The following is a 14397-nucleotide window of genomic DNA, read 5'->3' as shown; positions in this document are numbered from 1 at the left end:
ATACCGGCTACTTCAAGTGCCAGGCTTCAGATGTTTCAGACAGGACAGGGAGGGAGGCAAAAGAGGTGGGGGCGTGGCACTGTTGATCAGAGATAGTGTCACGGCTGCAGAAAAGGAAGAAGTCATGGAGGGATTGTCTATGGAGTCTCTGTGGGTGGAAGTTAGAAATAGGAAGGGGTCAAAACTCTACTGGGTGTTTTTTATAGACCACCCAACAGTAACAGGCAGGAGAAGATATGGAGACAGATTCTGCAAAGGTGTAATGATAACAGGATTGTTGTGGTGGAAGATTTTAATTTCCCAAATATTGATTGGCATTTCGCTAGATTGAGGAGTTTAGATAGGGTGAAGTTTGTTAGGTGTGTTCAGGAAGGTTTCTTGACACAATTTGTTGATAAGCCTACAAGAGGAGAGGCTGTACTTGATCTGGTATTGGGAAATGAACCTGGTCAGGTGTCAGGTCTCTCAGTGAGAGAGCATTTTGGAGATAGTGATCACAATTCTATCTCCTTTACAATAGCATTGGAGAGGGATAGGAACAGACAAGTTAGGAAAGTGTTTAATTGGAGTAAGGGGAACTATGAGGCTATCAGGCAGAAACTTGGAAGCATAGATTGGAAACTCCATCCCATCACAGGAAACGTACTGAAGAAATGTGGCAAATGTTCAGGGGATATTTGCGTGGGGTTCTGAGACAGTAGGTACATTCCAATGAGACATGGAAGGGATGATAGGGTACAAGATCCGTGGTGTACAAAGGCTGTTGTATATCCAGTCAAGAAGTAAAGAAGAGCTTATGAAACGTTCAAAAAATTAGGTAATGATAGGAATCAAGAAGATTATAAGGCTGGCAGGAAGGAGCTTAAGAATGAAATTAGGAGAGCCAGAAGGGGCCATGACAAGGCCTTGGCGAACAGGATTAAGGAAAACCCCAAGTATGTGGAGAGCAAGAGGATAAGATAAAGGAGAATAGGACCAATTAAGTATGACAATGGAAAAGTGTGTATAGAACTGGAGGAAATAGCGGAGGTACTTAATGAATACTTTGCTTCAGTATTCACTATGGAAAAGGATCTTGGCAATTGTAGGGATGACTCGCAGTGGACTGAAAAACTTGAGAATGTAGATATTAAGAAAGAGGATGTACTGGAGCTTTTTGAAAGTATCAAGTTGGATAAGTCACAGGGACCCGACCAGATGTACCCCAGGCTACTGTTGGAAGCAAGGGAGGAGATTGCTGAGCCTCTGGCAATGATCTTTGCATCATCAATGAGGATGGGAGAGGTTCTGGAGGATTGGAGGGTTGCCGATGTTGTTTCCTTATTCAAGAAAGGTAGTAGGGATAGCTCAGGAAATTATAGGCCAGTGAGTCTTACTTCAGTGGTTGGTAAGTTGATGGGGAAGATCCTGAGAGACAGGATTATGAACATTTGGAGAGGCATAATATGATTAGGAATAGTCAGCACGGCCTTGTCAAAGGCAGGTCGTGCCTTACGAGCCTGATTGAGTTTTTTGAGGATGAGACTAAACACATTGATGAAGGAAGGGCAGTAGATATGGTGTATATGGATTTTAGCAAGGCATTTGACAAGATACCCCATACAAGGCTTATTGAGAAAGTAAGGAGGCATGGGCTCCAAGGGGACGTTGCTTGTGGATCCAGAACTGGCTTGCCCACAGAAGGCAAAGAGTGGTTGTAGACGGGTCATATTCTGTATGGAGGCCGGTGACCAGTGGTGTGCCTCAGAGATCTGTTCTGGGACCCCTACTCTTTGTAATTTTTATAAATGACCTGGATAAGGAAGTGGAGGGATGGGTTAGTAAATTTGCTGATGACACAAAGGTTGAGTGTGTTGTGGATAGTGTGGAGGGCTGTCAGAGGTTACAACGGGACATTGATAGGATGCTGGGCTGATGAAAACTGGGCTGACTATTGGCAGATGGAATTCAACCCAGGTAAGTGTAAAGTGGTTCATTTTGGTAGGTCAAATATGATAGCAGAATATAGTATTAATGGTAAGACTCTTGGCAGTGTGGAGGATCAGAGGGATCCATAGGACACTCAAAGCTGCTACGCAGGTTGACTCTGTGGTTAAGAAGGCGTACGGTGCATTGGTCTTCATCAATCATGGCACTGAGTTTAAGAGCTGAGAGATAATGTTGCAGCTATATAGGACCCTGGTCAGACCCCACTTGGAGTACTGTGCTCAGTTCTGGTCGCCTCACTATAGGAAGGATGTGGAAACCATAAAAAGGGTGCAGAGGAGATTTACAAGGATGTTGCCTGGATTGGGGAGCATGCCTTATGAGAATAGGTTGAGTGAACTCAGCCTTTTCACCTTGGAGCAACGGAGGATTAGAGTTGACTTGATAGAGGTGTACAAGATAATGAGAGACATTGATCGTATGGACAGTCAGAGGCTTTTTGCCAGGGCTGAAATGGCTAGCACGAGAGGGCATCATTTTAAGGTGCTTGGAAGTAGGTACAAAGGAGATGTCAGGGGTACGTTTTTACGCAAGAGTGGTGAGTGCGTGGAACGGGCTGCTGGCGGCGGAAACAATAGGGTCTTTTAAGAGACTCCTGGATGGCTACATGGAGCTTAGTAAAAGAGGGCTATGGGTAAAGCCTAGGCAGTTCTAAGGTAGGGACATGTTCGGCATAGCTTTGTGGTCCGAAGGGCCTGTATTGTGCTGTAGGTTTTCTATGTTTCTAACATGTCTGAACGACTGGCAACCTGTTCCACTTACCTCAATAATAAGCAAATGCTTTGGAGAGGCTGGTCAAGGATAACATCTGCAGCTTGCTACCACCCACACTGGTCCCTCTTTATGAAAAGCAGTTCCTCCTCATCTCCATCCTAAATTTACTCCTCCAGATTTTGAGGCTATGTCCCCGACTTCTAGTCTCACCTACCAGTGAAAACAATTTCCTGCCACTATCTTATCTACCCTTTTCATAATTTTATAACGTTTCTATAAGATCTCTTCTCATCCTTCTGAATTCCAATGAGTACAGTCCCAGGCAACTCAATCTCTCCTCATAGTCTAACCCCCTCATCTCTGGAATCAACCTGGTGAACATCCTCTGCACCGCCTCCAAAGCCAGTATATCCTTCCTCAAATAAGGAGACCAGAACTGCATTCAATACTCCAGATGCGGCCTCACCAGTACCCCACACAGTTGTAACATAAACTCCCTGCTCTTAAATTCAATCCCTCCAGCAATGAAGGCCAACATCCCATTTGCCTTCTTGATAGCCTGCTGTACCTGCAAACCAACCTTTTGTGATTCATACACAAGCACTCCCAAGTCCTTCTGCCCAGCAGCATGCTGCAATCTTTTACCATTTAAATAATTATCTGATCTTCCGTTTTACCTTCCAAAGTGGATAATTTCGCATTTACCAACATTGTACTCCATCTACTAGATCCTTTCCCACTCACTTAACCTATCTATATTTCTCTGCAGACTCTCCGTATCCTCTACACAATTTGCTTTTCCACTCAATATAGTGTCATCAGCAAACTTAGATTCACTACACTTGGTCCCCTCTTCCAGATCATTAATCTGAGTTGCGGGCCTAGCACTGACCCCTGTGGCACGCCGCTCACCACTGATTGCCAACTGAGAAACACCCATGTATCCCAACTTTCTGCTTTCTATTGGTTACCCAATCCTCTACCCAACTCTATGCTTCCTTATCTTATGGATAAATCTTTTATGTCACACCTTATCACCTGCGGTGCAACGCAGCTCTCTGTGGCCATCCTGATTTGATGGAGACGGACATGAGAGCACAGAGGAACATCTGGTGAAACTTCTGAAGTACCTGCTTCGCTGCTGCTCCTACTGTGTGGTCCAGAATCTCCGGAGGAGAAGGCCCCGAGTCCTTGGCTTTGCTTGTTGCTCGGTGGCTGGGGCAGGGTCGAAGCGCTCAGCAGAGGATGGTGCTCGGAGAGGCTGTGTCAGAGGGGATGGTCAGAGGCTCGAAGTTTTTGGACAGACTCAGAGTCAGCAGTGGTCGAGTGTTTCCAATGGTGCTGCATCGGCAAGTTGGTGGTGCTTGGATGTTCATGGCAGGGAGAGTTTCTCCCTTCTGCCGCCTGCATGAGTTGATGAGTCTATCGGGACTTTGAGACTTTTTTTTACAGTGCTCATGGTCTGCTCTTTATCAAATTATGGTATTGCTTTGCACTATTCCCCTCTATCCATTGCACTTACTATATCCTCAAAGAACTTCAGCAAGTTTGTCAGACAGGACCTGTCTTTGCTGAATTCATGCTGTGTCTGCCTGATGGATCTATTTCTTTCCAGATGGCTCTCTATTTCTTCTTTAATGATAGTGTAACTCTCGGTTCGGATGGCAGCTTAATCCAGGGGATGAAAGCACCCACCCCCATCAGCCCAGCCAAACTTGGGAAATCTCATTTGGGTGGATGCTGTGTGATGTGACCCCTGTTACAAATCAGTACCATGAAATAACAAACAGTCCACAATATGCGATTAAAGGATTGAGCTTTATAACTCTTAATTTGACTATATGGATAGTAAAGAAACAAGAAAAGGGCCCATTCTCATGAACCAGTCTAATGCACAAACATTGGAGCTCACGAATAAGGCTGTTCATCCACCTTCGACCCCTTCCGGTCATCGCTGACCTTCAGACCCTCACTCCAAGTCCAATCCATCTGGCCATCTACCAACTCTCTCCATTTGCGTCTTCTCTCCCAATCTCCCCCCGGCAAAAGACTGCAAAATCACTGCTCCCAGACACACAAGAAAGAACAACATTCCGCTCATTGGCTAACACTCCCCATTATCTCTAGTCATAACCCAAATACTGCTGCTACAGAGACACCATTACCTTAGCAGTGGAACATTACAGAGAAGCCATTACATTAGCCTTAGCAGTGAAACATTACAGAGAGGCCATTACATTAGCAGTGAAACCTTACAGCATGTTACAATAGATTCAAGCACTTTCCCAACTACAGATGTTAAGTTAACTGGCCTATAGTTACCTGCCCCTTGCCTACATCCCTTTTTGAACATGAATCTAAGGAAGGACAAACCAATGATTGGGTACAAATGCAGACAGAGCGAAGAGTTAATTTGTACCACAGAGAAAGAATTCATAAGAATGAAGAATGCAGGACTGAAGGTGCTGTACTTAAATGAACGTAGCATTCAGAATTCATGACGCAATTAGAGATTGGTCGGTATGACGCTGTGCCATCACTGAGTCATGGCTGAAAGAAGGCCATAGTTGGGAGCTTAACATCAAAGGATATACTTTGTATTGAAAGGACAGTCAAGAAGGCATAAGCAGTGGTGTGGCTCTGTTGGTAAGTTATGGAATTACATCATTAGAAGGAGGTGACATATGGTCAGAGAATGCTGAATCTTTGTGGGTGGAGTTAAGGAACTGTAAGGGTAAAAAAAACCATGATGGGAATTATACAGTATATAGACCTCCAGATAGTAACCAAAATGTGGGGTTGAGATATGGGCATGGGAGCTGGAAAAGGCATGTAATAAGGGTAAAGACACAATTGTAATGGGGGACTTCAGTATGCAAGGGGTTGGGAAAATCAGGTTGTTGTCTGATCGCAAGAGAGGGAATTTGTTGAATGCTATGAGATAGCTTTTTAGAGCAGTTTGTGTTTGAGCCTACTTAGGGAAAGGCCATCTTATATTAGGTGTTGTATAATAACCCAGATCTTAACATAAAGGAACCACTAGGAGGTAGTGATCATAATAGGATTGATTTTATATTGCATTTTAAGAGGGAAAAGCATAAGTCACATGTATCAGTATCACAGTGGATTAAAGGGAATTACAGAAGCAAGAGAGAGGAGCTTGTCCGGTGGATTGGAGAGGGACACTGGTGGGGATGACAGCAGAGCAGAGATGGCTGATGTTTCTGGAAATAGTTCACAAGGCACAGGATAGATATGTCCCACAGAGGAAGTTGTTCTCAAACAGCAGGGCTGACAAGAGTTAAGGACTAAAAGCCATGGAAAGGGTATATGAGGTAGCAAGAGTGAGTGAGAAGTTAGATGATTGGGCAGCTTTTAAAATCCAACCGAAGATAACTAAAAAGCTATAAGGGAAAAGATGAAATATGAGGGCAAACTAGTCAAAAATATAAAGCAGGATACCAAAAGATTTTGCAGTTATATAAAAAGTAAACGGGAGGTGAGAGTTAATATTGGACCACTGATTCAATGATGCTAGTGATGTAGTAAAGGAGGCAAAGATATAGCAGATGAACGTAATGGGTTCTTTGCATCTGTCTTCACTGTGGAAGACATTAGCTGTGAGCATCAGGCATTCGTTAAGATGCCACACATGAGGCTGCTTAACAATATAAAATCCTATGGCACTACAGGAAAGATACTAACATGGATAGATGAATAGCTGACAGGCAGGAGGCAGTGGGTGGGAATAAAGGGAGCCCTTTTTGGGTGGGTGCCAGTGACTAGTGGTGTCCCTCAGGGGTCAGTTTGACAATGATTTGGATAATGGAATTGATGGCTTTCTGACGAAGTTTGCGGATGATATTAAGATAGGTGGGGGGGGGTAGGTAGTGCTGAGGAAGAAATGCGATTGCAAAAGCACTTTGACAAACCAGAAGAATAGGCAAAAAAGTGGCAGATGGAATAGTGTTGAAAAATGTATCATAATACATTTAGGTAAAAGGAACAATAGTGCGTCCAGACTATTATCTAAATGGGGAGAAAGTTCAAACATCAGAGTTAAAGAAGGACTTAGGAGTCCTCATGCAGGACTCTGAGAAGATTAATTTACAGGTTGAGTCTGTGATTAAAAAAAGGCAAATGCAATGTTGCATTTATTTCAAGGGGAATTGATTGTAAAAGCAAGGAGATAACGCTGAGGCTTTAATAAGCCAATAGTCAGGCCACACTTGGAATATTGGCAACAGTTGTGGGCCCCATACCTCAGACAGGATGTGTTGTCATTGGAGAGAGTGCAGAGGAGATTCACTATGATTCCAGAAATGAAAGGGTTAACATACGAGGAGCGTATGGCAGCTTTGGGCCTGTACTTGCTGGAATTTCAAAGAATGCATGGGGATCTCATTGAAACCTACCAAGTGTTTAAAGGACTAGATAGGAAACATCCTCTCCATATTCACTCTATAGTGGGGGTATCTAGACGAGGGCACAGCCTCAAAATTGAGGAGTAACCTTTAGAACAGATGTAAGGAGGAATTTTTTTTTAGCCAGAGAGTGGAATGTTCTGCCACAGACTGTGGCGGAGGCCAAGTCCGTGGGTATATTTAAAGCAGAAGTTGATAGTTTCCTGATCGGTCAGGGCATCAAAGCCTATGGTGAAAAGGCAGGTGTGTGGAGCTGAGAGGGATCCAAGATCAGCCATGATGGAATGGCGGACCAGACTTGATAGGCTGAAATGGCCTAATTCTACTCCTATGTGTTATGTCTTAGCCGAAAGTACCACACCACCAGGTTCAAGAACAGTTACTCTACTTCCCTTCAACCATTCTGTTCTTGAACCAACCAGCAAAACTTTAATCACTGTCCCATAGCAACACTATGACCAATGCATGCACTAAGTATGGCAGGATACTTGGTAGTGTGGAGGAGCAGAGGGATCTGGGGGTACATGTCCACAGATCCCTGGAAGTTGCCTCACAGGTGGATAGGGTAGCTAACAAAGCTTATGGGGTGTTAGCTTTCATAAGTCAAGGGATAGAGCCGTGAGGTAATGATGCAGCTCTATAAAACTCTGGTTAGGCCGCACTTGGAGTACTGTGTCCAGTTCTGGTCACCTCACTATATGAAGGATGTGGAAGCATTGGAAAGGATACAGAGGAGATTTACCAGGATGCTGCCTGGTTTAGAGAGTATGCATTATGATCAGAGACTAAGGGAGCGAGGGCTTTACTCTTTGGAGAGAAGGAGGATGAGAAGAGACATGATAGAGGTGTACAAGATAATAAGAGGAATAGATAGAGTGGATAGCCAGCACCTCTTCCCCAGGGCACCACTGCTCAATACAAGGGGAAATGGCTTTAAGGTAAAGGGTGGGAAGTTCAAGGGGGATATTAGAGGAAGGTTTTTTACTCAGAGAGTGGTTGGTGCGTGGAATACACTGCCTGAGTCAGTGGTGGAGGCAGATACACTAGAGAAATTTAAGAGACTACTAGACAGGTATTTGGAAGAATTTAAGGTGGGGGGTTATATGGGAGGCAGGGTTTGAGGGTCAGTACAACAATATGGCCCAGAGGGCCTGTACTGTGCTGTGCTATTCTATGAAATCTATGAATGGATTTTAACTTTGTTCAAATTGTGCTCTTCCTTGTAAAAATTGTGGATATGGTCCCTTGTTTTTCTTGTGAATGCTGCTTACATGACTCTATGTGCCTGTGCTCTTTCTCATTGCATCTGTGTATACATGTACCTGTGCATGTAACAATAAAGTCAAATTTGACCTGACATTGAGAAACTGATAGCTGGCATTAGCCCCCTTGCTTTGCAGAATCAGGTTTATTATCACTGGTATACATTTGCAGTTTTGTGGCAGCAATACATAATAAACATTAAAAATTATGATAAGACATATACATAATAAATAAGTAGTGCAAAAAGAGCAAAATAGTGAGGTAGTGTTAATGGGTTCATTATCTGTTCAGAAATCTGATGGCAAAGGGGAAGAAATTGTCCTTAAAATGTTACATAGAAACATAGAAAACCTACAGCACAATACAGGCCTTTTGGCCCACAATGATATGCTGAACATGTACTTATTTAGAAATTATCTAGGGTTACCCATAGCCCTCTATTTTTCCAAGTTTCATGAACCTGTCCAGGACTCTCTTAAAAGACGCTATTGTATCCGTCTCCACCACTGTCGCTGCCAGCCCATTCCACGCACTCAGCACTCTGCGTTTAAAAAAAAACTTACCCCATCTCCTCTAACCTACTGTGCCCTCTCATGTTAGCCATTTCAGCCTGGGAAAAAGCCTCTGGCTAGCCACACAATCAACGCCTCTCATCATCTTACACATCTCTATCAGGTCACCTCTCATCCTCTGTCGCTCCAAGGAGAAAAAGCGGAGTTCACTCAACCAGTTCGCATAAGGCATGCTCCCCAATCCAGGCAACATCCTTGCAATCTCCTCTGCACCCTTTTTTTTTAAAATGGAAGCTTGTATAGCGTATAGCTCCAGGTTTGTGCTCCAAATGGGTTTTTTTTTTCCCTGTTTTTTTTTGTTATTAGGTTTTTTTTGTTTTAGTTAGTAGGGGTTCTTTTTCCCTTCTTTCTTTTTTCCAAAATAATAGCTTTAACATTTTGTTTTTTATTATTAATATTGATATACTGTTTAGTTTGGTTGATAGTTTAACTCTTATTCTACATATGGATATGTTGTCTTGATTATCTTGATGTATTTTTCTCTGTTGATTTTCAATAATAATTAATAAAAAAAGATTTAAAAATGAAAAATGAAACACACCCTTTCTATGGTTTCCACATACTTCCTGTAGTGAGGTGACCAGAACTGAGCACAGTGCTCCAACTGGGGTTTGACCAGGGTCCTATATAACAGTATACGTTGAATGTGTATCTTCAGTCTCTCTGATGAGAAGTAATGAGAAGAGGGGTAATGAGAGGCCTATGGCGGGGTCCTTAATGATGAATGTAGTCCTGTTGAAGGGTCTCAGCTTGTAACATCAACTGTTTATTCCGCTCCATAGATGCTCCATGACCTGCTAAACTCCTCCTGCATTTGTGTGTATTGCTCAAGATTCCAGCATCTGCAGATTATCTTGTTTAAATAAAAAAAAGTCTGAGTCAAATGCAAAGGAATTTTATTTCTATCACAATGATATTCTTTAAATGGAGGAAAGCAAGTCTAGTCTTGAGGCAATTATCCAAGTTACAGCAGAATCTGTTTGTTCCCTTTACACTTGCAAAAGGAGAGACCAGGAAGCCGATATGGATAAAATATTTAGCCTATTTAACAAAATCTAACTTGAAAGAAGAACAATATGTATTATATTTGCATTACTCACAATGAGGTGAGCTGGAAGCAAGGTTGGCATGTTGAGGATGAAATAACTTTCATATCCTATTTTTTTAATCATGTAAATCACATAACAGGACCAAGTGCAGCCACTGCAAAAATAAAGTTGGCATAATCTGCCACTCAGAACAAGTCAACAGGAGCCTAAGCAGTGTACCCTATTCAAGTGGAGGCTAGACACTGTTGAGGGGCCACTCTTCAATGTTATACTTCTGCTAGGGATCCTTCTCATCCACAACACTATAAGAAATTGGAGACATCACCTTCACTCAAGTCTCACTACTCTAAGCAATCCACACCTCAGAATTGGCAGGAAAGCTTCATATATTGTCAGCTCATTTTTGATCCCAAAGGCATATCCACTGTCCAAATTAATTGACCGTCAATTTTGTGGCATTCTGGACAGAAAGTTATGGCACTTTATTTAAATATTTCACAAAATATACCTTTCATATAGGTGTAAACATGCTAATAACTTTGTGAGTGACCTCATAAGGATGAAGAACCAAAATGCTTTGCTTGGTCACTTCCCTGTGAATAACATTAAGAGTGAAAACAGATTGATTTGTACCTGGATTTAAAAAGATATTTCCATTTAAAAATAAAATTCCTCCTTTCCAACTTTGAACCCATAAAATAAAGATTCAAAACTTCCAAGCCCTGATTTCAGCAAGAACATGCCTGCATAATTGAGTTGAGACAATTATTTCTTCAAAAACCATTAAGGCGGTGGATAGAAGAATAGGACTGACATCGTTAGGCATACTTCCAACTTATTGGACATCTTGCACTCTTAGAGTTCTAACAGAAGGTACTCCCTTTCAGCAGATTTTTAAAAATATGTTTATCTGCTCGTCCATGCACTTATAAACGCACGTACACACACACAGCCCATTTTCTTCTTAAAAAGGCAAGTTCCCGATTTCCTTTTCAGAGGTAAACAGCTGCTAAATGTTTGTGATATTGCAAAGCTTTGCCTCTGCTTTGTATTGGCACAACAACACCCTTTCCATTCAATCGCTGTCACTTCCAGATTCACTTAGTTGCAGATCACATCCTGAAGATTTAAGATTAAAAAGAAACATCAATTTCATTCAGCCTAATTTAGACACAAGCTTGCCCCCATCAAGTGGTCCAGGATAAAAACTACAAGCCTATATTATGTTTCATGTAAGTATTTCACTGTATGTTTTGATGTACTTATGATAAATAAATCTGAATCTACACAATAATTTCAATCAGACCTGTTTTCATATCCGGAACATAATGCGGCACAGGAACAGCCTCATCAGCTGCAATATCTGTGCTGATCACACTGGTATATTGGTATAGAATTGTAACGCGTGCTGAGATACAGTGAAAATCTTGATGTGTATACTGTTCATACAGATCAAATCATTACACGGTGCATTGAGCTAGCGCAAGGTTAAACAATAACAAAGTACAGAAAAGGTGTAACTGCTACGGAGAAAGTGCAGTACAGATAAAGTGAGAAATCATAATGAGCTGAATTATGAGGTCAAGGGTTCATCTTATCACACTGGGGAACCATTTAAAGACTTTTTAGAGGGTAGAAGCTGTCCTTGAGTTTGATGGTATGTGCTTTCAGACTTTTGCATCTTCGCTGATGAAAGGGGACAGAAGTGAGACTGTCTGGGGTGGTGGACAGGTTTTTGATTCTGCAATCTGCTTTATTGAGGTAGCGAGAATTATAGACAGGCTGGTGTCCGTGATGTGCTGAGCTGTGTCCACAACTCACTGCGGTTTCAGGCAAAGCAGTTGCCATATCAGTGTTCAATTAAGCTAATTTTTTTCTGCCTCTACAGGATCCATATCCCTGTATATTCATGTGTTTATCCAACAGCCTCCTAAAAACCACTATCCTATCTACTTCCACCACTAACCCTCGCAGCCCATTCCAGACACCTACCGTTCTCTGTGTAAAAACCTTGCCCTGCACATCTCCTATAAACATTCCCCCCCGCCGCCACCTAAAAGCATGTCCTTAAAATTTGGCATTTCAACTCTGGGGGGAGAAATATACCAACTGTCTACCCCTTCTAAGCCTCAAATTTTATAAACATACAGATCTTCCTTTAGCCTCTTACACTCCAGAGAAAACAACCCAAGTTTCTTGAACCTCTCCTTATTGTACCTGCCTTCTAATCCAGGCAACATCCTGTTGAAACTCTTCTGCACTCTCTAAAGCATCCATATACTTCCTGTTTTGGAACAATCAGAAATGCACACAATAATCCAAGTACAGCCTAACCAAAGTGTTATATAGCTGCAACATGACTTCCTGACTCTGAAACTTAATGCCTCAACCAATGAAGGCAAAAATGCCATATGCCTTATTTAACAATCCTCTCCCCATCTACTTGCACAGCCACTTTCAGTGAGCTATGGACTAGGACCCACGATCACTCTGTATGTCAACTGACAAGTAGTAGTGCGATCACTGGAGTCAAGCAAGATGTTCTTATAATGAGTAGTCTATAGTGGGTTCTCAGGAGGCTGTGGAGGCCAATCAGAGATCGATATACAGTGCCTATAAAAACTATTTACCTCCCACCTTGAAAGTTTTCAGGTTTTTTGTTTCACAACATTGAATCACAGTGGATTTAATCTGGCTTTTTTGTCACTGATCCAACAGAAAAGACTCTTTTGTGTCAAAGTGAAAAGAAATTTGTACAAATTGGTCTAAACTTTTTTATAATTATTAAACACAAAATAATTGATTGCATAATTACTCACCCCCTTCAAGTCAGTATTTAGTAAATGTACCTTTGGCACAATGCATGTCTCTTCTAACTAAGTGCATACCATACGATTCGTAAGAGGGAGATACGTGGTGAGGCTTTAATCTCTTCCACGGAAGATGGCCGTTGGCTGACAAGGAGCTCATCTGCTTTTCAGTCCAGCTGGGTGTCCTCACACCCTCCTCACTAGACTGAGTCCAGTTTAGTTGTCGATCACTCGGTGTGTGGCAAGAGGTTGGACTTTGGGCTGCATTGTAGAATTTGGAAATGCTGCGTTTGGAGCAGTCTGTTGTATGGAGTCGAATCGTGGACCTTGTGCAAGGAAGCACAATGACGACTGGAGGCATTTGAAATGTGGTGTTTAAGGAGAATGCAGAAAATTAGATGGGTGATGAAGGTCAGTAATATGGAAGTGTTGAAGATTGCAAGAAGAGAAAAGGAGTTGCTGAAGAATGTGCAGAAAAGGAAGCTGGAATATGCCGGGCACTTGTTCAGAGGTGGTGGACTGCAGAAATTGTTATTGGAAGGGATGAAAGAAGGAAAGAGGGAAAGAGGAAGGCAGCGAACCACTTGGTACAATAATGTGAGGCAATGGACTGGGTTGAGTTATGCTGAGGCCACAAAAAGAGCACAAGATCGAAGAAAAGGAGGTGCCTAGCCGCCAACCCCGGATCCGGATGGCACCCACTGACTGACTGACTGACCTTTGGCAGCAATTACAGCCTTGAGTCTGTGTGGATAGGTCTCTACCAGCTTTGCACTCTGAACACTGCAATTTTTCCCCATTCTTCTTTACAAAACTGAGGTTAGATTGCATAGGGATCATGAGTGAACAGCCCTTTTCAAGTCCAGCCACAAATTCTCAATTGGGTTGAGGTTTGGACTCTGACTTTGTCATTTTAAAGCCATTCCTGTGTAGCTTTGGCTGTGGTCATTGTCTTGCTGGGAAACAAATCTTCTCCTAAGTTGCAGTTCTCTTACAGACTGCATCAGGTTTTCCTCCAGGATATCCTTGTATTTGCTGCATTCATTTTACCCTCTATCTTCACAAGCCTTTCAGTGAAGCATCCCCACAGCATGATGCAGCCACCACCATGCTTCACAATAGAGATGGTGTGTTTTTGATGATGTGTGGTGTTTGGCTTATGCCAAACATAGCATTTAGTCTGATGGCCAAAAACCTCAATTCTGGTTTCATTAGACATTGAATCTTCCAGCTGATTTCAGAGTCTTGTGGCATAGTCAAGCTGAATTCATGTGTTTTTTTTTTTCAACAGTGGCTTTCTCTTTGCCACTCTCCCATAAAGCTGCGACTGGTGAAGCACCCGGGCAACAGTTGGTGTATGCGCAGTCTCTCCCATCTCAGACTCTGAAGCTTGTAACTCCTCCAGAGTTGTCATAGGTTTCTTGGTGGCCTCCTTCACTCATCTCCTTCTTGCACTGTCACTCAGTTTTTGAGGACTGCCTACTCTGGGCATATTTATAGCTGTGCCACATTCTTTCCATTTCTTGATAATTGACTTAACTGTACTCTAAGGAATATTCAGTGTTTTGGAAATCAGCTT

At 42.5% G+C, this 14397-nt stretch overlaps 1 protein-coding gene across 2 annotated transcripts in view; it reads right to left on the bottom strand.

The window, feature by feature from the left end:
- Window positions 1-8570: 8570 nt before the first annotated feature.
- eaf2 (ELL associated factor 2) overlaps window positions 8571-14397 on the bottom strand; it is a 74907-nt gene continuing 69080 nt past the window's right edge. For both annotated transcript variants that reach the window (XM_072260957.1, XM_072260958.1), the window contains exon 6: window positions 8571-11127. In XM_072260957.1, the coding sequence (XP_072117058.1) occupies window positions 11084-11127 (44 nt within the window). In that variant the 3' untranslated portion in view covers window positions 8571-11083. The remainder of the gene's footprint in view (window positions 11128-14397) is intronic.

Source organism: Mobula birostris, chromosome 6 (genome assembly GCF_030028105.1).
Source record: "Mobula birostris isolate sMobBir1 chromosome 6, sMobBir1.hap1, whole genome shotgun sequence".
Classification (NCBI taxonomy): domain Eukaryota; kingdom Metazoa; phylum Chordata; class Chondrichthyes; order Myliobatiformes; family Myliobatidae; genus Mobula; species Mobula birostris.
This window is presented reverse-complemented; position numbering and strand designations above follow the sequence as displayed.